At 44.7% G+C, this 22,406-nt stretch overlaps 1 protein-coding gene across 1 annotated transcript in view; it reads left to right on the top strand.

The window, feature by feature from the left end:
• Window positions 1-1,383: 1,383 nt before the first annotated feature.
• Window positions 1,384-22,406, top strand: part of TMOD2 (tropomodulin 2) — a 54,899-nt gene continuing 33,876 nt past the window's right edge. Inside the window, exons 1-3 of the mRNA XM_030318185.1 lie at window positions 1,384-1,468; window positions 15,579-15,773; window positions 17,383-17,539. Coding sequence (XP_030174045.1) covers window positions 15,648-15,773; window positions 17,383-17,539 — 283 coding nt within the window. The 5' untranslated portion in view covers window positions 1,384-1,468; window positions 15,579-15,647. The remainder of the gene's footprint in view (window positions 1,469-15,578; window positions 15,774-17,382; window positions 17,540-22,406) is intronic.

Genomic DNA, 22,406 nt, shown 5'->3' with positions numbered 1-22,406 from the left:
GTTATTATTTTCAAATATGGAATTTCCTCTGTGGTTTTGTTTTTTGGTGGTTTGGTTTTGGGGTTTTTTGTTTTGGGGGGGTTTGGTTTTTTCTTTTTTCCACATGATAACTGCACAAGTCATGCTAGATCATGATGCTGTTTCACCTCGATTCACCCTTTGCCTATTTCAGGCAGATTACACCAGCAATGCTGCATCCATCCCTTTGGTTTATTTCCCTTCCACCACATCCCTAAGATGCAAATCTCATCATAATGTAAAATACTGCATAGCAGCCACTTACAAAACTCAACATACTTTTACAGTTGAGATAAATGCTATATACAAGAGTTGCAGTAGAAGTATGCAAAAAGCATTCAAAAAGGAGAGACAGCACATCTAATTAGAGAAAGCTTCTGGAAGATAACCCCATTATGCCATATATTTGAGTAATATCTGTCTTTGTCCTATGTCACCCCACCCCACCCGACTTTCATGCTTCAGAGACAAGACTGTATTTTCTCTATCTTTGTAGCGCCCAAGAACCTGGCAGACAGCACATTTCAGTACGTTCCGGGAGGAAGTTAACGGGCTAAAAGGCTGACAATAACAAACTGAGCGGGTTTTAACATTTACCCAGCCCAATGAGGCTCACCTGTTTTTAACTTAGTACTGTAGGTAGGACTTTCCAGGCGAGAAGTGTGCCCGGGAACCCCTGTAACCCCCAAGGAAGGGACCTTTATTACTGGTGTGTTAAGTGCCTAACAGAGGTGCTTTCGTACACGCACCTAATATGGGTTTAGTCCTCACAACACCTGTTTAGGTTTTAAGCCTATTTTACAGATGAGGTTGCCAAGACTCGATAGGCATAGTTTCTAGTCTCACATCTAGTAAAAGCCACTGCGCCTGCATGGGCTCTCCAACAACCTAACCCCAAAACTTTAAATCAGCCTTGCTAAACCCCACCTGTCTTACCTTAAGCCGTCCCTGCAGGCATCTACCCTAGCTACTCCTCCTTCCCGGGTCCCCGCCCTAGGCCCCAGTAAAGCCTGTAAAAACTCATGCTTTCGCGTAAAGATGCTCACTCACCCAACTGCTCCTCACAGGCTTGAAAAGCCTTTGCCACGCACCCTATCCGTAGCCCCGAGCTTCTCAAAAGAGGCTGCACAGCTTTCTCCCAAGGCTGAGGTCCTCGGCGCCTGCGGAGCTGGGACGGGGTCCGGACGTAGATTCCGGGAGAGGACACCTGCAGGGGAGGACCCGGCAGGGGGTCCCGCCTCCGCGCGGCCGCGGCGCGCCGCCTAGAACTACGCTTCCCAGGCTGCTCCGCTGCTGCCGCGCGCCCCAGCGCCGCGCCCGGCCGGGAGCCGCCTGTTGATCGCCGCGCTCGCCCGGGCCACGGCGCCGCCCCTGCACGGTCGGCCCCGCTACCTCGGGGCAGACGGACTTACGGCCCGCACCGCCGGCTCCGGGATGGGCGCACGTAAGGGTGAGCGCGCTGCGGGGGTGAGGGCCGGCCGGGGCCAGGCGTGGTCTGCAGACCCCGGCCCACAGCGCGTGGGCGGCCGCGCCCTCCCCGCGGGGCTTGAGGATGCTCCGCTGCGTCCGCGCTCGGCGGGGCGGGCGCGCGGAACCCGGGCCGCTTCTAGCCTCCGCGGCCGGGCGGGTAGTGCCGGGCGGCGCGGGGCGGCGGGGGGCGGCGGGGGGCGGCGCGGGCCAGAGGCGCCCGCCGGGGTGTGTGTCCCACGCTCCGCACTGCGGCTCCGCAGCCTCGGCAGCCCGGCGGGCCGCTGCAGTGAGGGCGCGGTCTCCCGTCTTCGCGCTGCGGGGCTGGGTTTTTCCAAGCTGGGCTTTGTTCCCCACTTTCTTCTCTCCGGTGAACGTTAGACAAGCTCCTGGAGCGTTGTGCCTGTCACTGCATCGTTAAAGCGGGAGATGGGGAAGGGTGGATTCTAGCTGGCATCTTTTTTTAAGATCCCTGGAGCTGTCACCCGCCGGGCGTTTCAGCCTCCGGGAAAGCGGCAATCGGAGCGGCCTGATGCTGCAGGTCCTCAAGACCTTCATTTTTTTTTTTTTTTCCTGGTTAAAGTAGTGGTAGCATGTGCTCCCTGAGTCTTCCTAAATTTTCCCTGTTGATCTGCAGAAAGGAAGATTGATTTTAAAATAAAAATATTAATAAAAGGCTTCTAATGGGAATTTATACTTAAAGCATTCAAAGGTGGGAAGGTGATGCAGGCAAAATGCAAATGAGCAATGAAGGAGGCCGTGAATGCAAGGGCTTCATCTTACCCATTAAACGGCCGAATCACAAGGCACTTGGGAAGGGAATGCAAAAGAACATCGCAGGAGGTATTTTTTAATCCGGGTTCCTGTCCTAGCTGTACCATTAAGGAGCTGAGCAAGCCCTTTCACCTCTCTGAGTCTCTTTCTCCGTGTAAAATGGGGCGTTTGGGCCCATCATTTCCAAACATCTGTTCTTCCTAGATGCTCCTATGAGGGAACTGAAGGGATGAGGTCGCTTCTGTTCAACACCATTACAAAAAGCCTGATTGTGACAGAACAAGTGACTTTACCCTAGTGAAGAGGAAAGATTTTTTTTTTCAGGGCTTAGGAATCCAATTTAAAAACAAAATAAAACTGATTTCCTCTCTCTACTCTCTTCAGTCGAACCCAATAAATATGTATCACAGCCACTTTAATGTTTGTAAATTACTGTAAATTGGTAGGCAACTTGTGTTTCTTTGCTTTTGTTTTTAATTTGCTGAAGGCGAAGTCATGAGATCTGCGGGTAAAGGGAGAAGGTCTTGCGAGGCTGGTTAAATGTGGTCAACAAGGAGGTGGGGGGGGGGGGAGGGGGAAGCCCCAGTAAGAAGTAACCAGAGAGCAAACGCACTGAGGAAAGAGAGGACAAGGACTGATGGGTCATTGTTTGAATAATACACAACAAAGGGAATAAGAGAACCAGAAAACCAGCGCTGTGCAAACTCTTCCATAACTGATTCAGGCAAGGACTCCTCCATGGTTTCAGAACCTTTGAGAGGTTGTTAGAGAATAGGATTATCTCACCACAAATTACCTAGAGAAAAAGTGGCCATCCAATGGAAAAATGAGGTTATCACCTCAGCCTAGTGCTCAAGCACACCAGCACCTATTATGAGTCTCCTGTGGGGATGCAATAACGTCATGATTTCACCTATGCGGTGTTCCATAAAGACTGGAAAGGTGACTGTTGGGAGAACAGGGAGTGTTGCAGATTACAATACTCAAGTGATGTAACAACCACTTGACATTTGTGAACTTTGGATCCTAGATCAGAAAAAAAAAAAAAAGCTATAAAAGATGACTTGGAGACAACTGGAAGAATTTTAACTTAACATGGGCTGCATATTAAATAATATTATGGAATTACTTTTCATTTTCTTAGGTGCAGTAGTGGTACTGTGGTTATGTAAGACTCTGTCCTTAGTCGTTTGAAGTACAGGTATTAGAGGAAACGTGTCATGATATCTGCAACTTTGAGCTAATTCAAGGGCGAAAAGTGAAAAGTGTAAGGGTGAGGGAGGAAGCTCAGGAATGTAGCAAAATGATGGCAGTGCATCTAAGAAAATGGTATCCTCGTATTTATTATACTGTTCTTTTATACTTTCTGTAAGTTTGAACTTTTTAAATTAAAAAAGTGGGAGAGATTAATAAAATTGGAAAGTCAATAAAGAGAAAGGATTGTGGAGAACTGTGCGGTTAGTGATACCTAGCCGCAGTGAATCCGTGGCTTTGAGTTTCCGAGATTAAAATCCTGTTGGAGGTGTGAGTAGGCTCAGGGGTAGTCCCCTTTTTTGGTTTTTCTTGGCTCCTATCAATCATTTATTCTGATGACACTACATCCCCTAACTCCAACCTCAAAGTATTGATAATTCCCAAACCTTTGAAATGCTAGCCCTACTCAAGAACCACCCTGAAAGCACCGTTCTTTCCTCTCTACATTCAAGATTTGTGTCCGTATAGAAGGAAGTTCCAGGGGTTGTTTTTATTTTGAGTTAGGGGAGTGTTGAGGAAAGAACAGATCCAGCCTTTTGATAGAACAGAAGTTGTTCTGTCAAATGAGAGGGTTTCCTCTCATTCTCTTTATTAGTAAATTGCATACCACCAAATTGTTTCTTATAGACCATAAGTGAGTGGTTCAAAGAGGCTCATAGAAGGCATGTGCAGAAAAGACCTCCTGTCGTCCATGCAGGAAAACAGAATGAACTCTGAAGAAACAACACAATTTTATACAGAGCCTTTTGCTGCAAAGATACTTTTGCTATACCTGGAATATACATACTTCTACGTTTATGTTTTGCCCTCCTGTTCTGGCCTCAAGACTACCCCATCTCTTTAAGTAGGTTGCCAGGTTTCCCCTATTGAAAGCTGGGTAGAGTGCTAATGAGAAGGTCAGCTCTAGGACGGTGGGTAATAGGAGCTCATGAAACAGGGTACAAGGCCAGTTGTGCCAAGCCTGGAGTTGAGTAGGGAGCAAATATGAGGCACCGGCCCTGAGAGGCCTCTCATCAGGGCAGTTGAAGGTGTCTAGAGTCTAGTAAGCTGGGCTGCTGTTCAGCCAGTATGTACAGAGACAGCCATCCCTGATATTTAGAACTGACAACCATTCTGACTGGGCAGTGCTCATTCCATACCATTTGCTAAGTATTTTGCATATCGTATTGATAAGCAGTCATGAGTTGAGGTGCACATAGTACCTATAAGTCATAACAAAACATTGATCAAAACCTAGCTGGAATACAGATGCCAGAGTAAGAGACAAAATAGGTCAAAGACTACATAAGCAGGCAGAAGCTGGGAGGGCATGTGAATCAAAAGACAGAAAGTAGAGAACCCATAGTGTCAGTCAGGAAGTGAGAAGCCATCAATTCCTGAAGGCAAGGCAAGGGAATATGGCCAGAACCAATAGGCAGTTAAAAACTAAAAAGGCACATATACCCAAGTGCAGTGCAAGAAGTCAGGAAATAGAAACTCCTTAGAAAACAGAATCGGGCCAACGGGATAAGGCAGCAGCAGGAAGCAGGACCTGCCAAGAGAATTACAAACCAGGTAGCAGTGTGGCAAAGAGTCTAAGACTTCCATGTGAAAGAGCTTCTGCCCCAGCCAGGAAGCTTCTTGGCTGCTGTCTGCCCATGTGGAAACCTATCTCCCTCTTTGGCCAGGCTATACATGGTGGCTTGCTACACCTGGCAACGCTGACCTGGAACACTTAGAAGCTGCTGCCTTTCTATATTTAACAGATCCTGACAAAGATAACAGAGGGAACAAATACCCCAAATAAAAGACTATTCCCAGACCAAGGGCAAAAATGAAATGGCTTTGACTGAGGGCTTGCATGTGCTAGGCACCGTGCCACTACGCACATTATCCTATTGTCACCTCCACCTTCTGAAATAAGTACTATTCTTTGCCTGTCTTGCGGAGGAAAGAACAGAGGCTTGGAAAAGCTTCTCTTGCACACAGACCTGTAGCCATCACACCCAGGGCTGGTTGACTTCAAGGCCCTTGCTTAAAGTCTTATGAACCTGGAGGGGATGGCTCACCGGTAGGCACATGGTCTTAAAAGGAGACTGTTTTCAAGCACAATTTGAGCTATGGGAAATTTTGTGTGGTAAGTTTGGGAAGTTAACAACACGTAGTCTCAGAGACAAAGTCTTCAGTCTGGTGAGATCTGTTTCTCATTCCCCTTTCAGCTTGTTCCCTTCAATTGCCTTGTCTCTTTTTTGCCTGAAATTCCTCCGCATCCTACCGCATTCTCTGTCCTTCATCCCCTGAAAGTATTTCCCAGAATATGACAGGAGCCATTTGCTTGTTAAGGAAGAAAGAAAAGAAAGAAAGAAAAAGAAGGAAAAGAGAAATAGACATGACTGGGCCATCTTCAAATAGCTAGATTTTAAAACACAAGCTATGTGGTTATTTAAAAAAAAAATGTTTATTTTTTTTTGAGAGAGAGACAGAGATAGAGCGTGAGTGGGCAAGGGGCAGAGAGAGGGAGACACAGAATCCGAAGCAGGCTCCAAGCTCTAAGCTGTCAGCACAGAGCCCAGATGAGGGGCGTCAACCCACAAACTGTGAGATTATGACCCAAGCTGAAGTCGGACACTTAACTGACTGAGCCACCCGGGTGCCCACAGACTATGTGTTTTGTACACATTTTTGCATTTGCCTACAGCTAGAAAGGAATTAAATATATAGGAATAACTCATGTCTTGTTGGAAGATACATTGATATGCCGATTTTGTTCTAATTTACTATCAGAAAATGTAGATTTGACCCTTGTGCATGTTGGTTCACTGGTTATTTTTAAACTATTATGAAATATTGAAGATTTATAATAAAGAATAGCAACTTCTCACTTCCCCACCCCTACTTGGGAATAAATCATCACCAGTATAGTTGAAGCCTGAGTCCCCCTTCTCCAGCCCCCTCCCTGGCCCCCTCCTCTCCCAGTGCGGCGTCTGTCCTTTCTATGAGCCTTCCTAGAGATGTATACTCCAAAGTAACTTAACGGCACAGTTTTGCCCATTTAAAAACTTTTCACTGTGTTTTTAAGAGTATTTTTTTGCGTAGTCTTTTGTAAAAATTCGCCTTTGGTTTGGACGGGGTTTAATAAATCGGACTGCTTGTTTTGGCTTTGGCTCCAAGTCTTTGTGTGTAGGCAGGGCCAGAGGCTGGGCGCTTGGTGTGGTATCTGCTTTTCCTCTCATACCGCTGTTGTACAAATAAGGTAGTGGACAAAGAAGCAAAGAAAGCCGCACTCCTTGTTTTCCTCCCCAGGGCTTGTGTCTTTGGGTAATATAAGAGTGATTGGAAGACCCAGGTCATTTGTCCTTCAGCTCTAGTCCTTCCTCCGTTTTCCGTTCTCCTAACTGACTTGGTGTGCGTGCCCACCTGGACTCTGGGAAGACTTGCTTGGCACTCGCTTCATTCTAGCGTGTACATTTGTATCTTGTTGCACGTTGAGTGCTTGCCATGGGACAGACGCTGTGCCGGAGGGGAGGCTGAAGCAGCGCTTTGCAGACTTTCCACTGTGGCATCGCCAACGGGAGGAGTGACCAGATGTGAGCCTTTGTGGGGCCCAGGACGGAGCTGAAGCAGGCCAGCCAATCATGAGCCAGAGATCTGCAACTTGCCTTTTACAATTCTGTGAATGCTGCATTCTTCTCCACAGTATACCTATGTGTTTTATTAAATGATAGTAACTAGCTTTCCCCCAGATCTTTAAGTCACAGTTGTGCTCCAGGAGGATGCACTATTTTTTCTCTCTTCTGGCTTTGACACCCCTTCATTAAATGCAGTGTATGCGGTTTGTTTTAAGGGTACCATTCTATTTATCAACACGTTACTGTAGCTAATTAATTAACATCTCTTGCCCTCCCAAACTGTGAGCTTGGTTGGAGCACAGGATATCATTTGTTTTGTTCAGTGCTCTTGTCCCAGCGGTATCTGAAAAAGGTGAGCGTTCAGTACTTATTTGTTAAATGAATATACAAACCTGAGCTTGAGAAGCGTAAGAATATAAAGAATTATGATGTTGTCCCTGTCCTCTGGGAGTTTGTGGTAAGAGTTGGAGAGAAAACCATACATGTGACAAACATGAAAAGATAATGAGAGAGCAAGGGATGAATACCAAATTGGTGACATAGTGTGAATTTAGGAAGAGGAGTGATTCCTGTGGTCTTAGGTGGTCTCAGTTCCATGGCACAGAGTAGAGGCATGTAGTGGAATGAACTCTGGACCAGTGGGTCACTTCACCTCTCTGAGCTCACTTCCTTCATTTGCATTTGTTGGATGCCTACTCTGGGTCAAGACTTGTGTTGAGAGCCAGGATTATAACACTGAACAAAACTGGTATAGTTCCCACCCTCACAGAGATTAGCAAGGAAGACAGAGGTAAAACAAGCAGTGGTAATGAAGTCAAGAGGAGCTGTGATCAAGGGTGTATGCCATGGGAGAGGAAAGTGACCCCGACCTTGTCTTGGTGTCTGAACAAGGCCTTCCGGAGAAATTGAAGCTTACATGAGGCGAGAAGATGAACAAGACAGCATTTAACTGAGAGTGGGGTGGGGTAACTAGTGCTCTGAGCAGAGGGAGCAACATAAGGCATGATCCAGGAATTGGAGGTGGTCCAGGAGGCTGGAGCCAGGAAGGGATGGGGAGTGCAGTGCAGGATGAGGCTGATGAGGATGACAGAGGCCAGACTCTGAATTTGATCCTTATCCACAAGGCAATGGGAAGCCATTGGAGAATTTTAAGCAATAAGGCAGAGTTTTTTAAAAAGATCATTTGTATGGAGAAAGGATCAAAGGGTTAAGACTGGATGTGGCAGGGCAGACAAGTGAAATAGGTGGATTCTAACATGTTCAGGTAAGGACAGGGTTTGGTGATGGATGGGTGAGGAGAAGACAAGAAAAAGAACGTGTCAAAGATGGCTCCCTAGTTTCTTGGCACCAACTGGAAATTCTAGAGGAGGAGAAGCTGTTTGGTAGGTCAAATGATGAGAGTACTCAGAGGTGCTTGAGACAGCCAAGGAAAGATGTTGGCTTGGCAGTTGGAAATATTTGGACCTAGGCCTCAGGAAGAAAGTCTAGGACAAATATATGGATTTGGGGGTCTTTAAGATATGGATTATAGTTAAAACTTTGGAGGTGTTGAGTTCCCTCAGGGAGATTCGTAGGAGAGAAGTTCTAAAACAGGACCTGAATATGCCAGTAGTTAAGATGGAGGAAAAGGAATTGCCAAAAGAGACCAAGACGGAGTGACCGGGGAAGTAGGAGAAAAACCATCTATGTTGCTGGACTGGATGCTCTTTAAGGCTTCAGTCGGCTCTGACATTCTGTGGTCCTGCAGAGCTGGGATTTGAGCCAGGTCTCAAAAGCAGAGCACATGGATAGGCCATGAGCATAGAGCAGGGCATTCCAAGGAATATTACTGTATCAGCCAAGGTTTCAACAAGAAACAGAGGACACACTCAAACTGAACAGTTTGAAGAAGTTTTAATAAAGAGGCTATTTACAAAGATGCAGAGCGGGTTTAGGGAATTCAGTAAGACAGAAATCTGGCACTAGTCACAACAGGGACCCTTCACCACCCCCAGGCCTGAAGTCAGCTAGATGGGAGAGCAGCTGTGTATAGAAAGGACCTTCTGGACCAACCTCCTTGTTCCCTGCTCTCTGGTTTCTTTGTAGAGCCTCCTGTTGGCCAAACATAAACCAGAGAGCAAGAGAGCCCATTCATGCAGTAAATACATTATATTCCTGGGGCACAGAGCAAGGTGGGGAGTGGATGTGGAGGGGCAAACAAGATACTCAAACAATTATCTTGAAAAATGGAAATGTATGGGTAAGAAAGTGTATTAGGTTCCTATTGCTGCTGTCACAAATTCAGTGGCTTAAAACAACAAGAATTTAGTATGTTACAGTTTTGGAGGTTGGAAATCCAAAACAGGTTTCCCTGGGATAACATCAAGGTGTCAGCAGGTCTGCCCTCTCTTCTGAAAGCTCTAGAAAATAATCCATTTCCTTGCCTTTCCCAGCTCCTAGAGGGCAGTCACATTTCTTGGCTTTCACCCCCTTCCTCTCTCTTCAAAGCCAGCATCACCCTGACCCTCTGCTTCTATCATCATGTCTTCTCTGGCTCTTCTGCTTTCCTTTTCCATCTTTTAAGAGCCCCTGTGATTACATTGGGCTCACCCAGATAATCCAGGATAATCTCCCTATTTTAAGATCCTTGATTTAACCCACATGGTCCCTTTTGCCATGTAAAGTAACATATTCTTGGTCCTGAGGATTAGCATCTGGACATCTGTAGGGTGTCATTATTCTGCCTATCACAGAGAGCGAATAAGCCTTTTTGGCTGGAGTAGAGTAACTCCCTGGAGAAAGTAATGAAGACAGAAAACAGAAAGTGCATATTGAAGCCAAATTATGGGAGTTTTGGATGCTAGACTGTCTGAATTTTCATTCTGTAGACAAGAGGGGGCCATTGTTAAGTCCTTGCCCAGAGAAGTGGCTTGTTAGCAGTGTGAAGAAAGATGATCTGATTGTCTGATTGTGGTGCGCTGGTGGCTTAGAAGGAAGAACAGAAACCTTTCAAGATGTGATTAGAGTAATCCAGGCCCAAAGGACAAAGGTCCAAAACAAGAGTGACAGGAAGGCGTGGTGTGAAAAGTTCTGTTGCAGTAAGAGTCTACAGGAGATGCTAACCAAGTGGACATGAAAAGAAGGGGGAGACAGGCGCCTGGGTGGCTCAGTCAGTTAAGTGTCTGACTTTGGCTCTGGTCATGATCTCGCGGTTTGTGAGTTTGAGCCCTGTCTTGGGCTCTGTGCTGACAGCTCAGAACCTGGAGCCTGCTTCAGATTCTGTGTCTCCCCCTCTCTCTGCCCCTCCTGTCTGTCTGTCTGTCTGTCTCTCTCTCTCTCTCTCTCTCTCTCTCTCGTAAATAAACATTTTAAAAAGGTGGGGAAGAATCTGAGGGTGGTCCAAGTTTTTAATGTGAATGACTGATAGATTAATGGTATGATCTAGAAAATCAGGAGAGCAAGTCAGTTTCACAGGAAGATGTGAAATTGGGAGGATAGTTGTAGAATCCTGGAATAGAAACAAATAGAATCTTATCAGCTCTAAGATACCACTGACTGTAAAACATCAATATTTTGTGTACCACTAAGGAAAAAATGCTGTCAATTAAAATATGATGCATTTTCTTAAAAGTATAATTTTGACTTTATTGAAAGAGCAGCTTTAGACTTACACATAGACTTTTTTGACATCTTTTAATTTACATATAACAAATTGCATATATTTATCTTTTAAAATTGCATATATTTAAAGTGTGCAGTTTGCTAAGTTTTAACATGCATGCACCTGTGAAACCATCACCACAATCAAGGTAGTGAACAAACATATGTATAGCTCAAAATTTTCCTCATACCCCTTATGGATCCTCCCCTCTGCCCTTTGCTACCTCTCTCTCTTCCATTCCCAAGCAGCTATTAATTTACTTTTCTGTCATATAGATTAGTTTACACTCTCTAGCATTTTAGTAAGTGGAGTCATACCATATGCATTCTTTTGGGTCTGGCTTCTTTCATTCAGCATAATTATTTTGATGTTCCTCCATGTTCTAGTGTGTTTCAGTAGTTCATTCCTTTTTACTTCTGATAGATTCCATTATGTAGATATACCACGATTTGTTTATGCATTGACCTACGAATGATCATTCAGTTTATTTACAGCTTTTGGTTTGAAATAAAGCTTCTATGAATACATTTTTTAAGTTATAGATCACCCTGGGCATAAAAAGGGAAAGTGCAAGTGAAATGAATTGGTTAGTATTCTTAAAAGTTCTTCACCTTTAGAGTTCAATCTTTGGGCCACTTTTTTTTTTTTTTATATATATGAAATTTATTGACAAATTGGTTTCCATACAACACCCAGTGCTCATCCCAAAAGGTGCCCTCCTCAATACCCATCACCCACCTTCCCCTCCCTCCCACCCCCCATCAACCCTCAGTTTGTTCTCAGTTTTTAACAGTCTCTTATGCTTTGGCTCTCTCCCACTCTAACCTCTTTTTTTTTTTTTTTTCCTTCCCCTCCCCCATGGGTTCCTGTTAAGTTTCTCAGGATCCACATAAGAGTGAAACCATGTGGTATCTGTCTTTCTCTGTATGGCTTATTTCTCTTAGCATCACACTCTCCAGTTCCATCCACGTTGCTACAAAAGGCCATATTTCATTTTTTCTCATTGCCACATAGTATTCCATTGTGTATATATACCACAATTTCTTTATCCATTCATCAGTTGATGGACATTTAGGCTCTTTCCATAATTTGGCTATTGTTGAGAGTGCTGCTATGAACATTGGGGTACAAGTGCCCCTATGCATCAGTACTCCTGTATCCCTTGGATAAATTCCTAGCAGTGCTATTGCTGGGTCATAGGGTAGGTCTATTTTTAATTTTCTGAGGAACCTCCACACTGCTTTCCAGAGCGGCTGCACCAATTTGCATTCCCACCAACAGTGCAAGAGGGTTCCCGTTTCTCCACATCCTCTCCAGCATCTATAGTCTCCTGATTTGTTCATTTTGGCCACTCTGACTGGCGTGAGGTGATACCTGAGTGTGGTTTTGATTTGTATTTCCCTGATAAGGAGCGACGCTGAACATCTTTTCATGTGCCTGTTGGCCATCTGGATGTCTTCTTTAGAGAAGTGTCTATTCATGTTTTCTGTTTGGGCCACTTTTTGATTCAGTCATTAATGTCTGTTTTTTTTCCACACAGTATCTCCTCTGTGCCATTTAGAGTAGTAATTGTTTTGGGGCGCTCAGGCGGCTAAGCAGCCTACTGTGGCTCAGGTCATGACCTCACGGTTTGTGAGTTCGATCCCCACATTGGGCTCTGAGCAGCTGTCAGTGTGGAACCTGCTTGAGATTCTCTCTTTCTTCCCCTTGCTCTCTGCCCCTCCCCCACTTATGCATTCTCTCAGGATGGATAAATAAACTTAAAAAAAAAAAGAGTGGTAATTTTTTTAAAAACCTATAAAAGAACTAAAAGGCATTAATGCTGGGTCCTTAACCCTGCTCTGTAATTATGTAGAGCTAGCTTAACCTGGGCCTTCCTTTGGGAGGGTTGCTAAACATGCCTGAGTCACCACCTCTCTCACTCCTTCTCCATTAGGTTTAAAAAGAGTGGTGTACTATTTTTTAAAGCCCTGTGGATTTTTTTTTTTCCAAATCCCTGACACTCATTCTTCTAGTTTTGAAGCTGGTACTTTTGATATTTATGCATTTGTAGGCAATGTCAAGTACATCTTGACTGCTGCTGGGCCAACAGTAATCGTAGGATCATCCATTGTAAAACACATCTCAATTTCAGAATGTTAAATGTGGAAAACTATGTAACTTTAAGTAGGATTGTTCAACCAGTTCATTTGATGGTTAAGGCTCTGGCAGATTTAGATCTATGCCCAGTGTCACATGATAAATAAGCGGTTGCAGAGACCAGAACAAAGTGCATATGATCCAATTGTTCTCTGACTTTAGTGGGATAGTTTTTGCAGGAGGGTTTTGTTTGTTTCACTGGACTATAGCAATGGAAGCTTAAAAGAAGTCTGGCTAGGGACGGCTGGGTGGCTCAGTCGGTTAAGTGTCTGACTCTTAATTTCGGAGTCATGAGATCAAGCCCCACATTGGTCTCTGCATTGGGCGTGGAACCCGCTTAAGATTCTGTCTCTCTCCCTCTCCCTCTGCCCCCTACTGGCACAGTGCCTGTGCTCTCCCGTGCTCTCTCTCTCTTTCTCTCAAAAAAAAAAAAAAATCTGGCTAATGAGAGAGTTATGTTGTATATGGAAAAGACACCCAAGTAGAAAACCACAAACTTGAATGTGGTGAGCAGTTGAATTAATAAGACAGGGGAGCAACATTCTAATAGCCCTTTAGTGGCTCACTTTCACCCAGTCTCTTCCCATGCCAACCCATTCTTCATTCTTACCTTTTGAATTACTTTCTATAAAAAAACAGCACTTCTCAGATCATTCCTTTACTTTAAAAATTTGTGGTGGAGGGGTGCCTGGGTGGCTCAGTCAGTTGAGCATCCAACTTTTGATTTTGGCTCAGGTTATGATTTCATGGTCCGTGAGTTTGAGCCTTGAGTGCACCGTGCTGACAGTGCAGAGCCTGCTTGGTATTCTTTCACCCCCTCTCCTTCTGCCCCTACCCCCTCATGTTCTCTCTCTCTCTCTCTCAAATATAAACATTTTTTAAATAAAAAATAAATAATAAATAATAAAAATAAAAATGTATGGTGGCTCCCCATCTCCGACAGAATAAAGCCCAACGTCCTTGGCAAGACTCATAGGGAAGGCCCTGCCCAAGTGTCCCTGTCTTGCCTTTATTTTCTTCCTCTCCCCATAGCACATCAACCCTTCACCAACATACCACCTACCTTCTTATCTTTGTGCCTTTGTTTATGCTGCTCTTTTCTCTGGAATAATCCTTCCCCACCCACACCCATCTATGGTCTTTTTCTTCAGGGCTCAAATGCAACCCCTTTTTCACAGTTTCCCCTCAACTCTCCACCTCTCTTACCTGATGATTACTTCCTCTTGTGTTTTTAATTTTTTTTTAATGTTTATTTTTGAGAGAAAGAGAAAGAGAGAATGAGCAGGGGAGGAGCAGAGAGAGATGGAGACACAGAATCCAAAGCAGGCTCTGGGCTCTGTGCTGGCATTACAGAGCCCAACATGGGGCTCGAACTCACGAGCTGCAAGATCATGACCTGAACCAAAGTCGGATGTTCAACCGACTAAGCCACCCAGGTGCCTCCCTCTTGTGTTTTTAAACCTATTTAATCCTTCTGTTATAACACTTATCAAGTGGTGTTATCTCTATTCAGGTGTCTCACTGAGCTGTGATCTTCTTGAAGGAAGGATCACATCTTGCTTATCTTTGTGTTGCTGCTGTCTAGACCCGTGCCTGACAAATGGTAGGCATACAGCAAATATTAATTGCCTTGAAAGATCTGATTGAGGTTAATACTGTCTAAGGAGAAACACAATCAGCTAAGTAAGCACCTTGCTATTTCCTAAATGCAATATTATCTTTCTAGAGGAGAGATGAAAAATCCTCTGCAGGAAAGATGGGATTGAGTAAAAATTTCATTTTGAGTGAAAGTTTAGGAGTGAGGTGGTATAAAAGAGTGGGTTGGAAGGAGAATGGACTAGAGGTATAACGAGATAGGGAGCATGACTAAGGAAACAAAAAGGAAATGGGACTAGGGGCTGCTGGGTGGCTCAGTCAGTTAAGCATCAGACTCTTGATTTCAGCTTAGTTCTTCATCTCAGGGTTGTGAGTTCAAGCCCATGTTGGGCTCTGCACTGGAAGTGAAGCCTACTTAAAAAAAAAAAAGAAAAAGAAATGGGACTATGGGACTAGAAAGAGAACAGAAGATGAGGGAAGAAGAAAAGAGAAACATGGAGAGAGTATGTAGTCAGGATTTTAGAATCTTACTTAGATGAATTGCAGGGAGTTAATGAACAATGCTTTCTCACACGGACATTCCAGACTCTTTCCTGAATGAGCCCCATTTTGTATTCCTCACATCACTCTCTCCCTGAAAAGACACAAGTATGCTTCTTACAACGGCTTTACAATTCATGCATTGTTTTTCACTGTTTTCTATGGAAAGCTGGAGGAGGCAGAGTAGTGTGGTAGAAAGGCTCTCTACTCCACTGGGAACCAGGACGCCTGGCACATGCCAGCTCTGGAGCCTCGAGCAAGGCACTTAGCCACCTTTGCCTCAGAATCTTCATCTGTAAAATGGGATATTAATATCTGTCCAGGATTCCTTTCTAGACTGCTTGGAAAGATCTAAATAAGTGAAAGAATGCATATGAAAACCCTTTGTAAGCTGTCTGGTTGCTCTGCGGAGGGAGGTGATATTACCTTTTCTTTGAATTATTCGTCCAATAAAGACTCCGTTGGCAGATAGCAGAGCCCTGTCTCCTGTCAATAAGTCCAGTTCATGGAATAAAATAACAGTGTCTCTTTCTTATTTGTAGTATTCTGAAGTCCTGGGAAGCTGGTCTGTTTAAATGTTCATGACCCATGAGAAGGGCATATAAGAAACCATGGCACTCCCTTTTCAAAAAGAGCTGGAGAAATACAAGAACATCGATGAAGATGAGCTTCTTGGCAAACTCTCAGAAGAGGAACTGAAACAGTTGGAAAATGTTCTTGATGACCTAGATCCCAAGGTTAGTGACCTGGAACTGAAGCAGCGTGGGTCATGATAGTATGGGATAAATGGTGTGGCTTGGTCATTAAACAATGGTAGAGAGATCCCTTAGCTCCAAATGCAAATTCTGGGTTCTTCCCCTGATTGGTTCTGGGTGATTCACTCTGACAAATTCATAAAGAACCTCAGTAGCCACATCTGTATAATACGGCAAACGTATTTCCCAAAAACCAATTTAATGTAAATAGTAAAAAATATTTTCCATTTCTTAAGAAAGGAACAGTCTGACTTAGGGAGGAAGAAAAGAAAGAGGGAAAGGGAACAAATCTTACCAAAGTTCTATTGTGAGGTCATACAGTCTACTGGGCACAGAAGCCATTGGAGTAAATTATATTATTCCCATTCAGGAGCGCCTGGGTGGCTCAGTCAGTTGAGTGTCTGACTTGATTTCGGCTCAGGTCATGATCCCACGGTCATGGGATCAAGCCCTGTGTCAGGCTCCATGCTGAGTGTGGAGCCTGCTTGGGATATTCTCTCTCTCTCTCTCTCTCTTTCTCATTCTCTGCCCCCTGCCCCTCCCTTTGCCCCTCCCCCACTTGTGCATGCTTTCTCTCTCTCTCTCAAATAAATAAAATTTAAAAAATTAAAAATTACAAAAATTAAAAAATTTTATTCCCATTTCATATATGAGGGGGACAAACTAGGAGAGGTAATTGATATAAGATCCCATATTAGTAAACACCAGAGGTGGTATTTAAACCAAGTCTTTACCCCCAAATACAGATCTGTTTTATATCTTATTTATAAAAACTGTATAAATAACTTGAAGCCTTTGGTGATCTTACAGCAATGGATAGATTTGAGTTATTGTAACAACAATATCATGTAAATTTAAGTAGAGCTTCTAATATTTTTATCAGCTCTTGAAATGCTAAGTAGCTTGTTACAGTGTTTGTTTAGCAAACACTTTCTTCAGCCCTGATAGTGTTATCTTAAACTTAGAATCAGAGGCATCCAAAATAGTGGTTTTTACTATAAATAAAAATGTCGCTAAAAATTATTTATATGATATTTTGATAGGCCAGACATTGGATATTTTATTTACTTAAAATTTTTTTTTTAGTTTTGAAACTTAAGGAATCCCTAAGCTTCATCAAGCAAGTATCAGCATCTACCCTATTTGCTCACGTGCTTGGATGTTTTCCTAGGAGAGAGGCTAGAGATAGGAGAGGATAGCCATGTTGGCTCCTCATTTGTCTCCATATGCCTGCCTAGGAGCACATTGGGTACAGAGCTGGCCAAACCTAAGTGTGATCTGTGAGGAAGGAGGCCACGAAGCGTGGCTGGACTTTTGCCACCACATTCTAGAAAGCAGCTACAGAAGATTCAGAGGCTGCTCGAGCCGTTTATGTTCTGCCTGCACTCACTGGGAGCCTTCCTCTCAGCACAGGATGTTAGAGCAAGTAGGGCCTCAGAGACATGCCAGAGACCTCGGTCCTCAGTTCACGTATACGTCTCTGCACAGGTGCCCTGCCTCCCCAGTATCAGCAGGGCTGGGGTGGGGGGCGGGTAACAGAGCATCAGTAGGGCAAACACCTTCCTTCCTGCTCACACCTCTGTGTCATCAGAGCGCCCTGCTACCGGCTGGATTGCGACAGAAAGACCAGACACAGAAAGCAGCCACTGGCCCATTTGATCGTGAGCACCTCCTTATGTACCTGGAGAAGGAGGCTTTGGAACAGAAAGACAGGGAAGACTTTGTGCCCTTTACTGGAGAAAAGAAAGGTAAGGACCACAGGTACCACATCCTGGGACAAAGGGACTCCGGATACCTTGTCACAGGGGGTCCAGCAAGGGAACTGACCTGGAAGTGGGAAGGAAGCCCAAGAACTGGATTCTTTATTAAAAGAATCATGGCTGGTAGAGACATGTCAGTGTATATTTGTCCAATCCTGTAGAATGTGCACCGCCATGAGCGAACCCTAATGTAATGTATGGACTTTGGGTGATAATGATGTCAATGTAGGTTCTTCATTTATAACAAACGTACCACTCTGCTGCAGGATGTAGATGGGGGAGGGTTTGTAAGTGTGGGACAAGGAGTATATTGGAACTCTCTGTACTGTGCTCTGTGAACCTAAAACTCCTCCAAAAAAATGATGTTTACTCAGCAAAAAAAATACGGCAGAATATATAGGCTAAATAAATGAATACTTAGAGTGTGATGGTACTCAAGTTAGTTCTATGAAAAATATCTTCAACCCCAAAGAAAAAGCTTTGGCAGTATGAGGTAGTGTCGTGCCTCAGAGGTTTATAGGCATTAGTGTGTTTCTCTTAGCCCAGTGCTTGACCAGCTGCAGACGTCCCCTCAAGGCTTTTCTACTCCATGTCTAGGATAGTGGTGGCACCAGACCCCTAACCTGAGATGCTACCGTTAGAGACCAGTGCAGTCAACCATTCCCTCAGCCAGGATTTACCAGACACCAGGTGCTGGGGCCACAGTGAATAAGACCCTACCTTGCCCTCCAGGAGCTTGTGGTCTAGTGAGAAGAACATTGTGATCGTCCTGGTGAGGCTCTGAGGAGCAAAGGGATGTTTCTTCAAGACAAGGAAAACCCATCCTCCTTAGCTCTTTACCCTGGGCTCCCGTTTGGAGGAAAAATGGGTCCCAATAGCCTGTGCAGTTTCCACAGCTGCAGACAGTGACTTGGGCCCACGGATACTAATGGAATCATTGGTAACCTCATGGCAACTACAGTCTTTTTAAAATGCAAATCAGATCATGTCACTCCCCTGCTTCAAGTCTCAAATCCTTACTGTGGTCCTCAGAATCCTGGGAGAGCTCACCTTGCCCACCTCTCTAATCTCATTTCCCCTTCTCTTGCTAAGTCTTAGCCCCATTGTCGTTGTTCATTTCCCCAAATCTGCCAAGTTCCTTTCCCATCCCAGGGTCTTCTCATGGCCCCTTCCTTCAGACCCACATTCCCATTTCTCACATTCTAAACATCTCAGCTTAAATGTCAGGTCCTTGGGCTTTCCCTGACCTTCCCTTCTTTCTGCCATGACACTCATTTATTGCTTTCACAGCACTATCTCAGTGTTGTTCATCATTTTGTCTATTTACTTTGGGTTTGTGTGTTTCCCACATTAGATGAGATCCCTACAGTGGGACTTTGTCTCTCTTGCATCCCAGCATAGAAACTGGCACTGGGGAGGCACTTGATAAACAGGGGTTCGAATGAATGCCACCTCAGAGCTGCTGTTCGGGGTCGTGGGGGGCAGGAGCATAGCTCCTCAGTTGGCATGAGTCAGAGCAACATCTGGCAGTCCTCTGAATTGTGCACATTTGATGCATCAGGCACCACTGATAATGTCAATTTATTAAGAAAGTGAAGTTGGACAGTGACAAATTGGGCAAATAACTAAGGAATACCATAGAAATATGGAGCTGTTTCTAAGGCAGTGTAGCTGCTGTTGGATCGATTTCATTGTGAAAGAAACAATGTCAAATCTTCAATAAAATCCCAATTAACATCCAGTATTAGGATAGTGACAGAATAATAAGAGGAAAGTTGTGGTTGCTTCTTCTCAGAGGACAGGTCTGGGGGAGCAGCAATGGTAAAGTATCTCTCAATCCAGATTAATTTCCAGATGTTTCACATGGGAGTTAGGAGTCCAGGAGCAGTCTGAGTAGGGGCACACAAATTGCATAGTGCTTAGGAGAAGGTTGAGAAGCAACACAGTTGGACAAAATGAGCAGAGAGCAAGTTTTCCAAACAGAGCGGAGGGATCAGAGCAGAGTCTGCAGCGCCCCTGGAAGGACCAGCAGATGACCTGGTCCCAGCTAACCAACTGGGAGCAGTGGGAGGCAATCATGAAAGCCTCAGAAGAGGGGCTGTACAACTTCAGTTCTGAATACCGTGTGCCCTGGGCCCTGAGGTTCCTGGGCCACATTTAACTTTCTGTGATGGTTTTATTCACTTAGAACATGATGTGTGATTGCTCCGCCCCTAAAAATGGATATGCAGCAGCAGTTGTCCTAAATTTTGACAACTGGGGGCCACCTGTGTACCTGGTGTTTTGGGTAATCCTAAACACTACCAGGAAGGAGAAATGTAGAAGCCTATTTGACTCTGGAATCAAGATCATCTGAGCCGCAAGGAAAATGCTTTGGGCTGCAGATACTATGAAAAATAAGTCTGGGATGCACCCCAGCATCTGAGATGTTATTGATTGGTTATTTTCTTTTTCATTTTCTGTCTTCTAGTCATTCTCCTTGTATTTTTCATCATTCTCCAGTGTATTTTCCTTCTTTCTGGGAAATGTGGCAGTTTATGTGATGCTGAGGCAGGAAGCAGGTTGATGGTCAATAGTAGAGACCTTGACCCCAGATTGACCACAAGCAGTGGTGTCTCTCTAGGGTGCCCAGCTCTACCTAGTCCCTGTTAACATATGCAAGCATTTGAAGATCTGGTAAACTATCAGGAAGTCTGTAGCCCCTGCAACCAGGGACATCTCTTGGAGAGGATTCATGAAGGAGAGTTACTGACTTTGGGTTTGACCTTTACCTTTCCAATGGGAGTAGGGAAGAGTGGCTAGCCATGGAGACCTAGAAACAGTGTTGGTCCCCATTGGCTGAAGCTGGAGCCAGCTGTCTGTTCTACCCAAGGGGACAGAGGAGAGGGCAATTGAAGGGTGTGTCTTTAGGGAACTCCAAAGATCAAAATGGAGGAGAACAATGTCAAAGATCATGCCAAGAAGTAAGAGCAGCTCCAAAAAAGAAACCACAAATCAAAAGCTGGAAGGAATTGGAAAAAAGTGCAAGTAGGTCTGGAGTATTGTTATGGCAGATCTGGAATGTCCTGGGTTTCCCTTTATGAGTCATTGCACATGTGGGATGTGGGTGCATTGACCTGGCTAAGTGTTAGGAGCAGGTAACATGTGATTCTCCCACTGATGTGATCGTCAGTCCAGAGGTTGAGGCTGGTGAGGTAGGGCATAGATATCGACATATTCAGAAGTAAGTCAGGGTCAAAATAAATGGAATCTGGCTGACAGGATGAAGCAGGAGATGCTGGCAGAGTATGTGCATATGGGAAGCACAGAGTACCTGCTGTTCACAGACCACCATAATTCTAAAAATGTCAACCCTGATTTCTCCCTTTAAATCTGACTTCCTTTGGTATGTTCAAGAGAGGTGGCTGTGTCCCCAGTTCACTACACTAGTCCAAGTGACCCTAGATACAGCATCCTAGTAGTCAACAATATCAGTCTAGGGGGCAAAACTCTGGAAGAGCACCAGTTTGTTCCTCAGGAACCTCCAATTTGCAAGGTCCAAAGCAAGAACACAAATAGAAGTCCATGTGCCATTTTTTATATTTAAAAGCTAACCAACTGTTGGGGCGCCTGGGTGGCTCAGTTGATTAAGTGTCTGACTTCAGCTCAGGTCATGATTTTGCAGTTTGTGGGTTCGAGCCCCACATCAGGTTCTGTGCTGACAGCTCAGAGCCTGGAGCCTGCTTCAGATTCTGTGTCTCTGTCTCTGCCCTTCCCATGCTCATGCTCTGTCTGTCTCTCAATAATAAATAAACGTTAAAAAATTTTTTGAAAAAAAACTAACAAACTATTAAAATATGTTTTATACTGTGGGGTACCTGGGTCTTTCAGTTGGTTAGGCATCCAGCTCTTGATTTCAGCACAGGTTATGATCTCACAGTTCATGAGATTGGGCTCCGTGCTGACAGTGGAGAGCCTGTTTGGGATTCTCTTTCTCCCTCTCTCTCTGCCCTTGCCTGCTTTCATGCTCTTTCTCTCTCTCTCAAATAAACAAACTTAAAAAAATATATATGTTTGGGTCACCGGGTGGCTCAGTTAGTTAAGCATCTGACTACTGATTTCAGTTCAGGTCGCGATCTCATGGTTCATGGGATCGAGCCCTGTGTCAGGCTCTATGCTGATAGCACAGAGCCTGCTTGGATTTTCTCTCTCCCTGTGTCTTCCCCTCCCCTGTTCATGTATGCTCTCTTTCTCTCTCTCAAAATAAATAAATAAATAAATAATACACACACACACACACACACACACACACACACACACACTCCTACAAATACACCTAGAAAGCCAGGATTCTTGGACTTCTAAAAGTTTCATGCAAGCATATGAGTCTGTCTTACGCTGCTGGGCTTCAGCATACATATTTGACACCCAGCCTACATACCCAAGCTTCATCTATACTCATCCACAAATAGCCTCCTCTTGGCCTAGAGTGACATGGGGAAGGGATTCATGCAGGCCTTGGAAGCAGGTTTAGGTGTCTTTGGGCAGAGAATTCCAGGGTTCTAGATGCGTGGAGCATGGTCTAGCAGGTAGCCTGGATTCTGGATGGTAATGTCTCTTTGACCCCATGACTCCTTCCTCGATATGGGGAGGAGGGAGATTGCAGGAGAGGAAGACCAGAGTGGGGCCCTGTAAAGTGTGGGGCCTGTGGCAGGACTTCTCTTGTCCAGGTCTAAGGGCAATGGTGGCGATCAATGGTAGAGAGGTAAAAACTACCGTTTCCCTGTCTGTTTAAAGACTGTTGTCTCCTCACATCTTTGTGTTGCCAAACACAGGATTCCTCCTCTGACATTCCTTCCCTCTGATAGTGGATTAA

This window comes from Lynx canadensis, chromosome B3 (assembly GCF_007474595.2).
Source record: "Lynx canadensis isolate LIC74 chromosome B3, mLynCan4.pri.v2, whole genome shotgun sequence".
NCBI lineage: Eukaryota > Metazoa > Chordata > Mammalia > Carnivora > Felidae > Lynx > Lynx canadensis.
The sequence above is the reverse complement of the archived record's forward strand: the minus strand, read 5'-3'. Positions and strand labels throughout refer to the sequence as shown.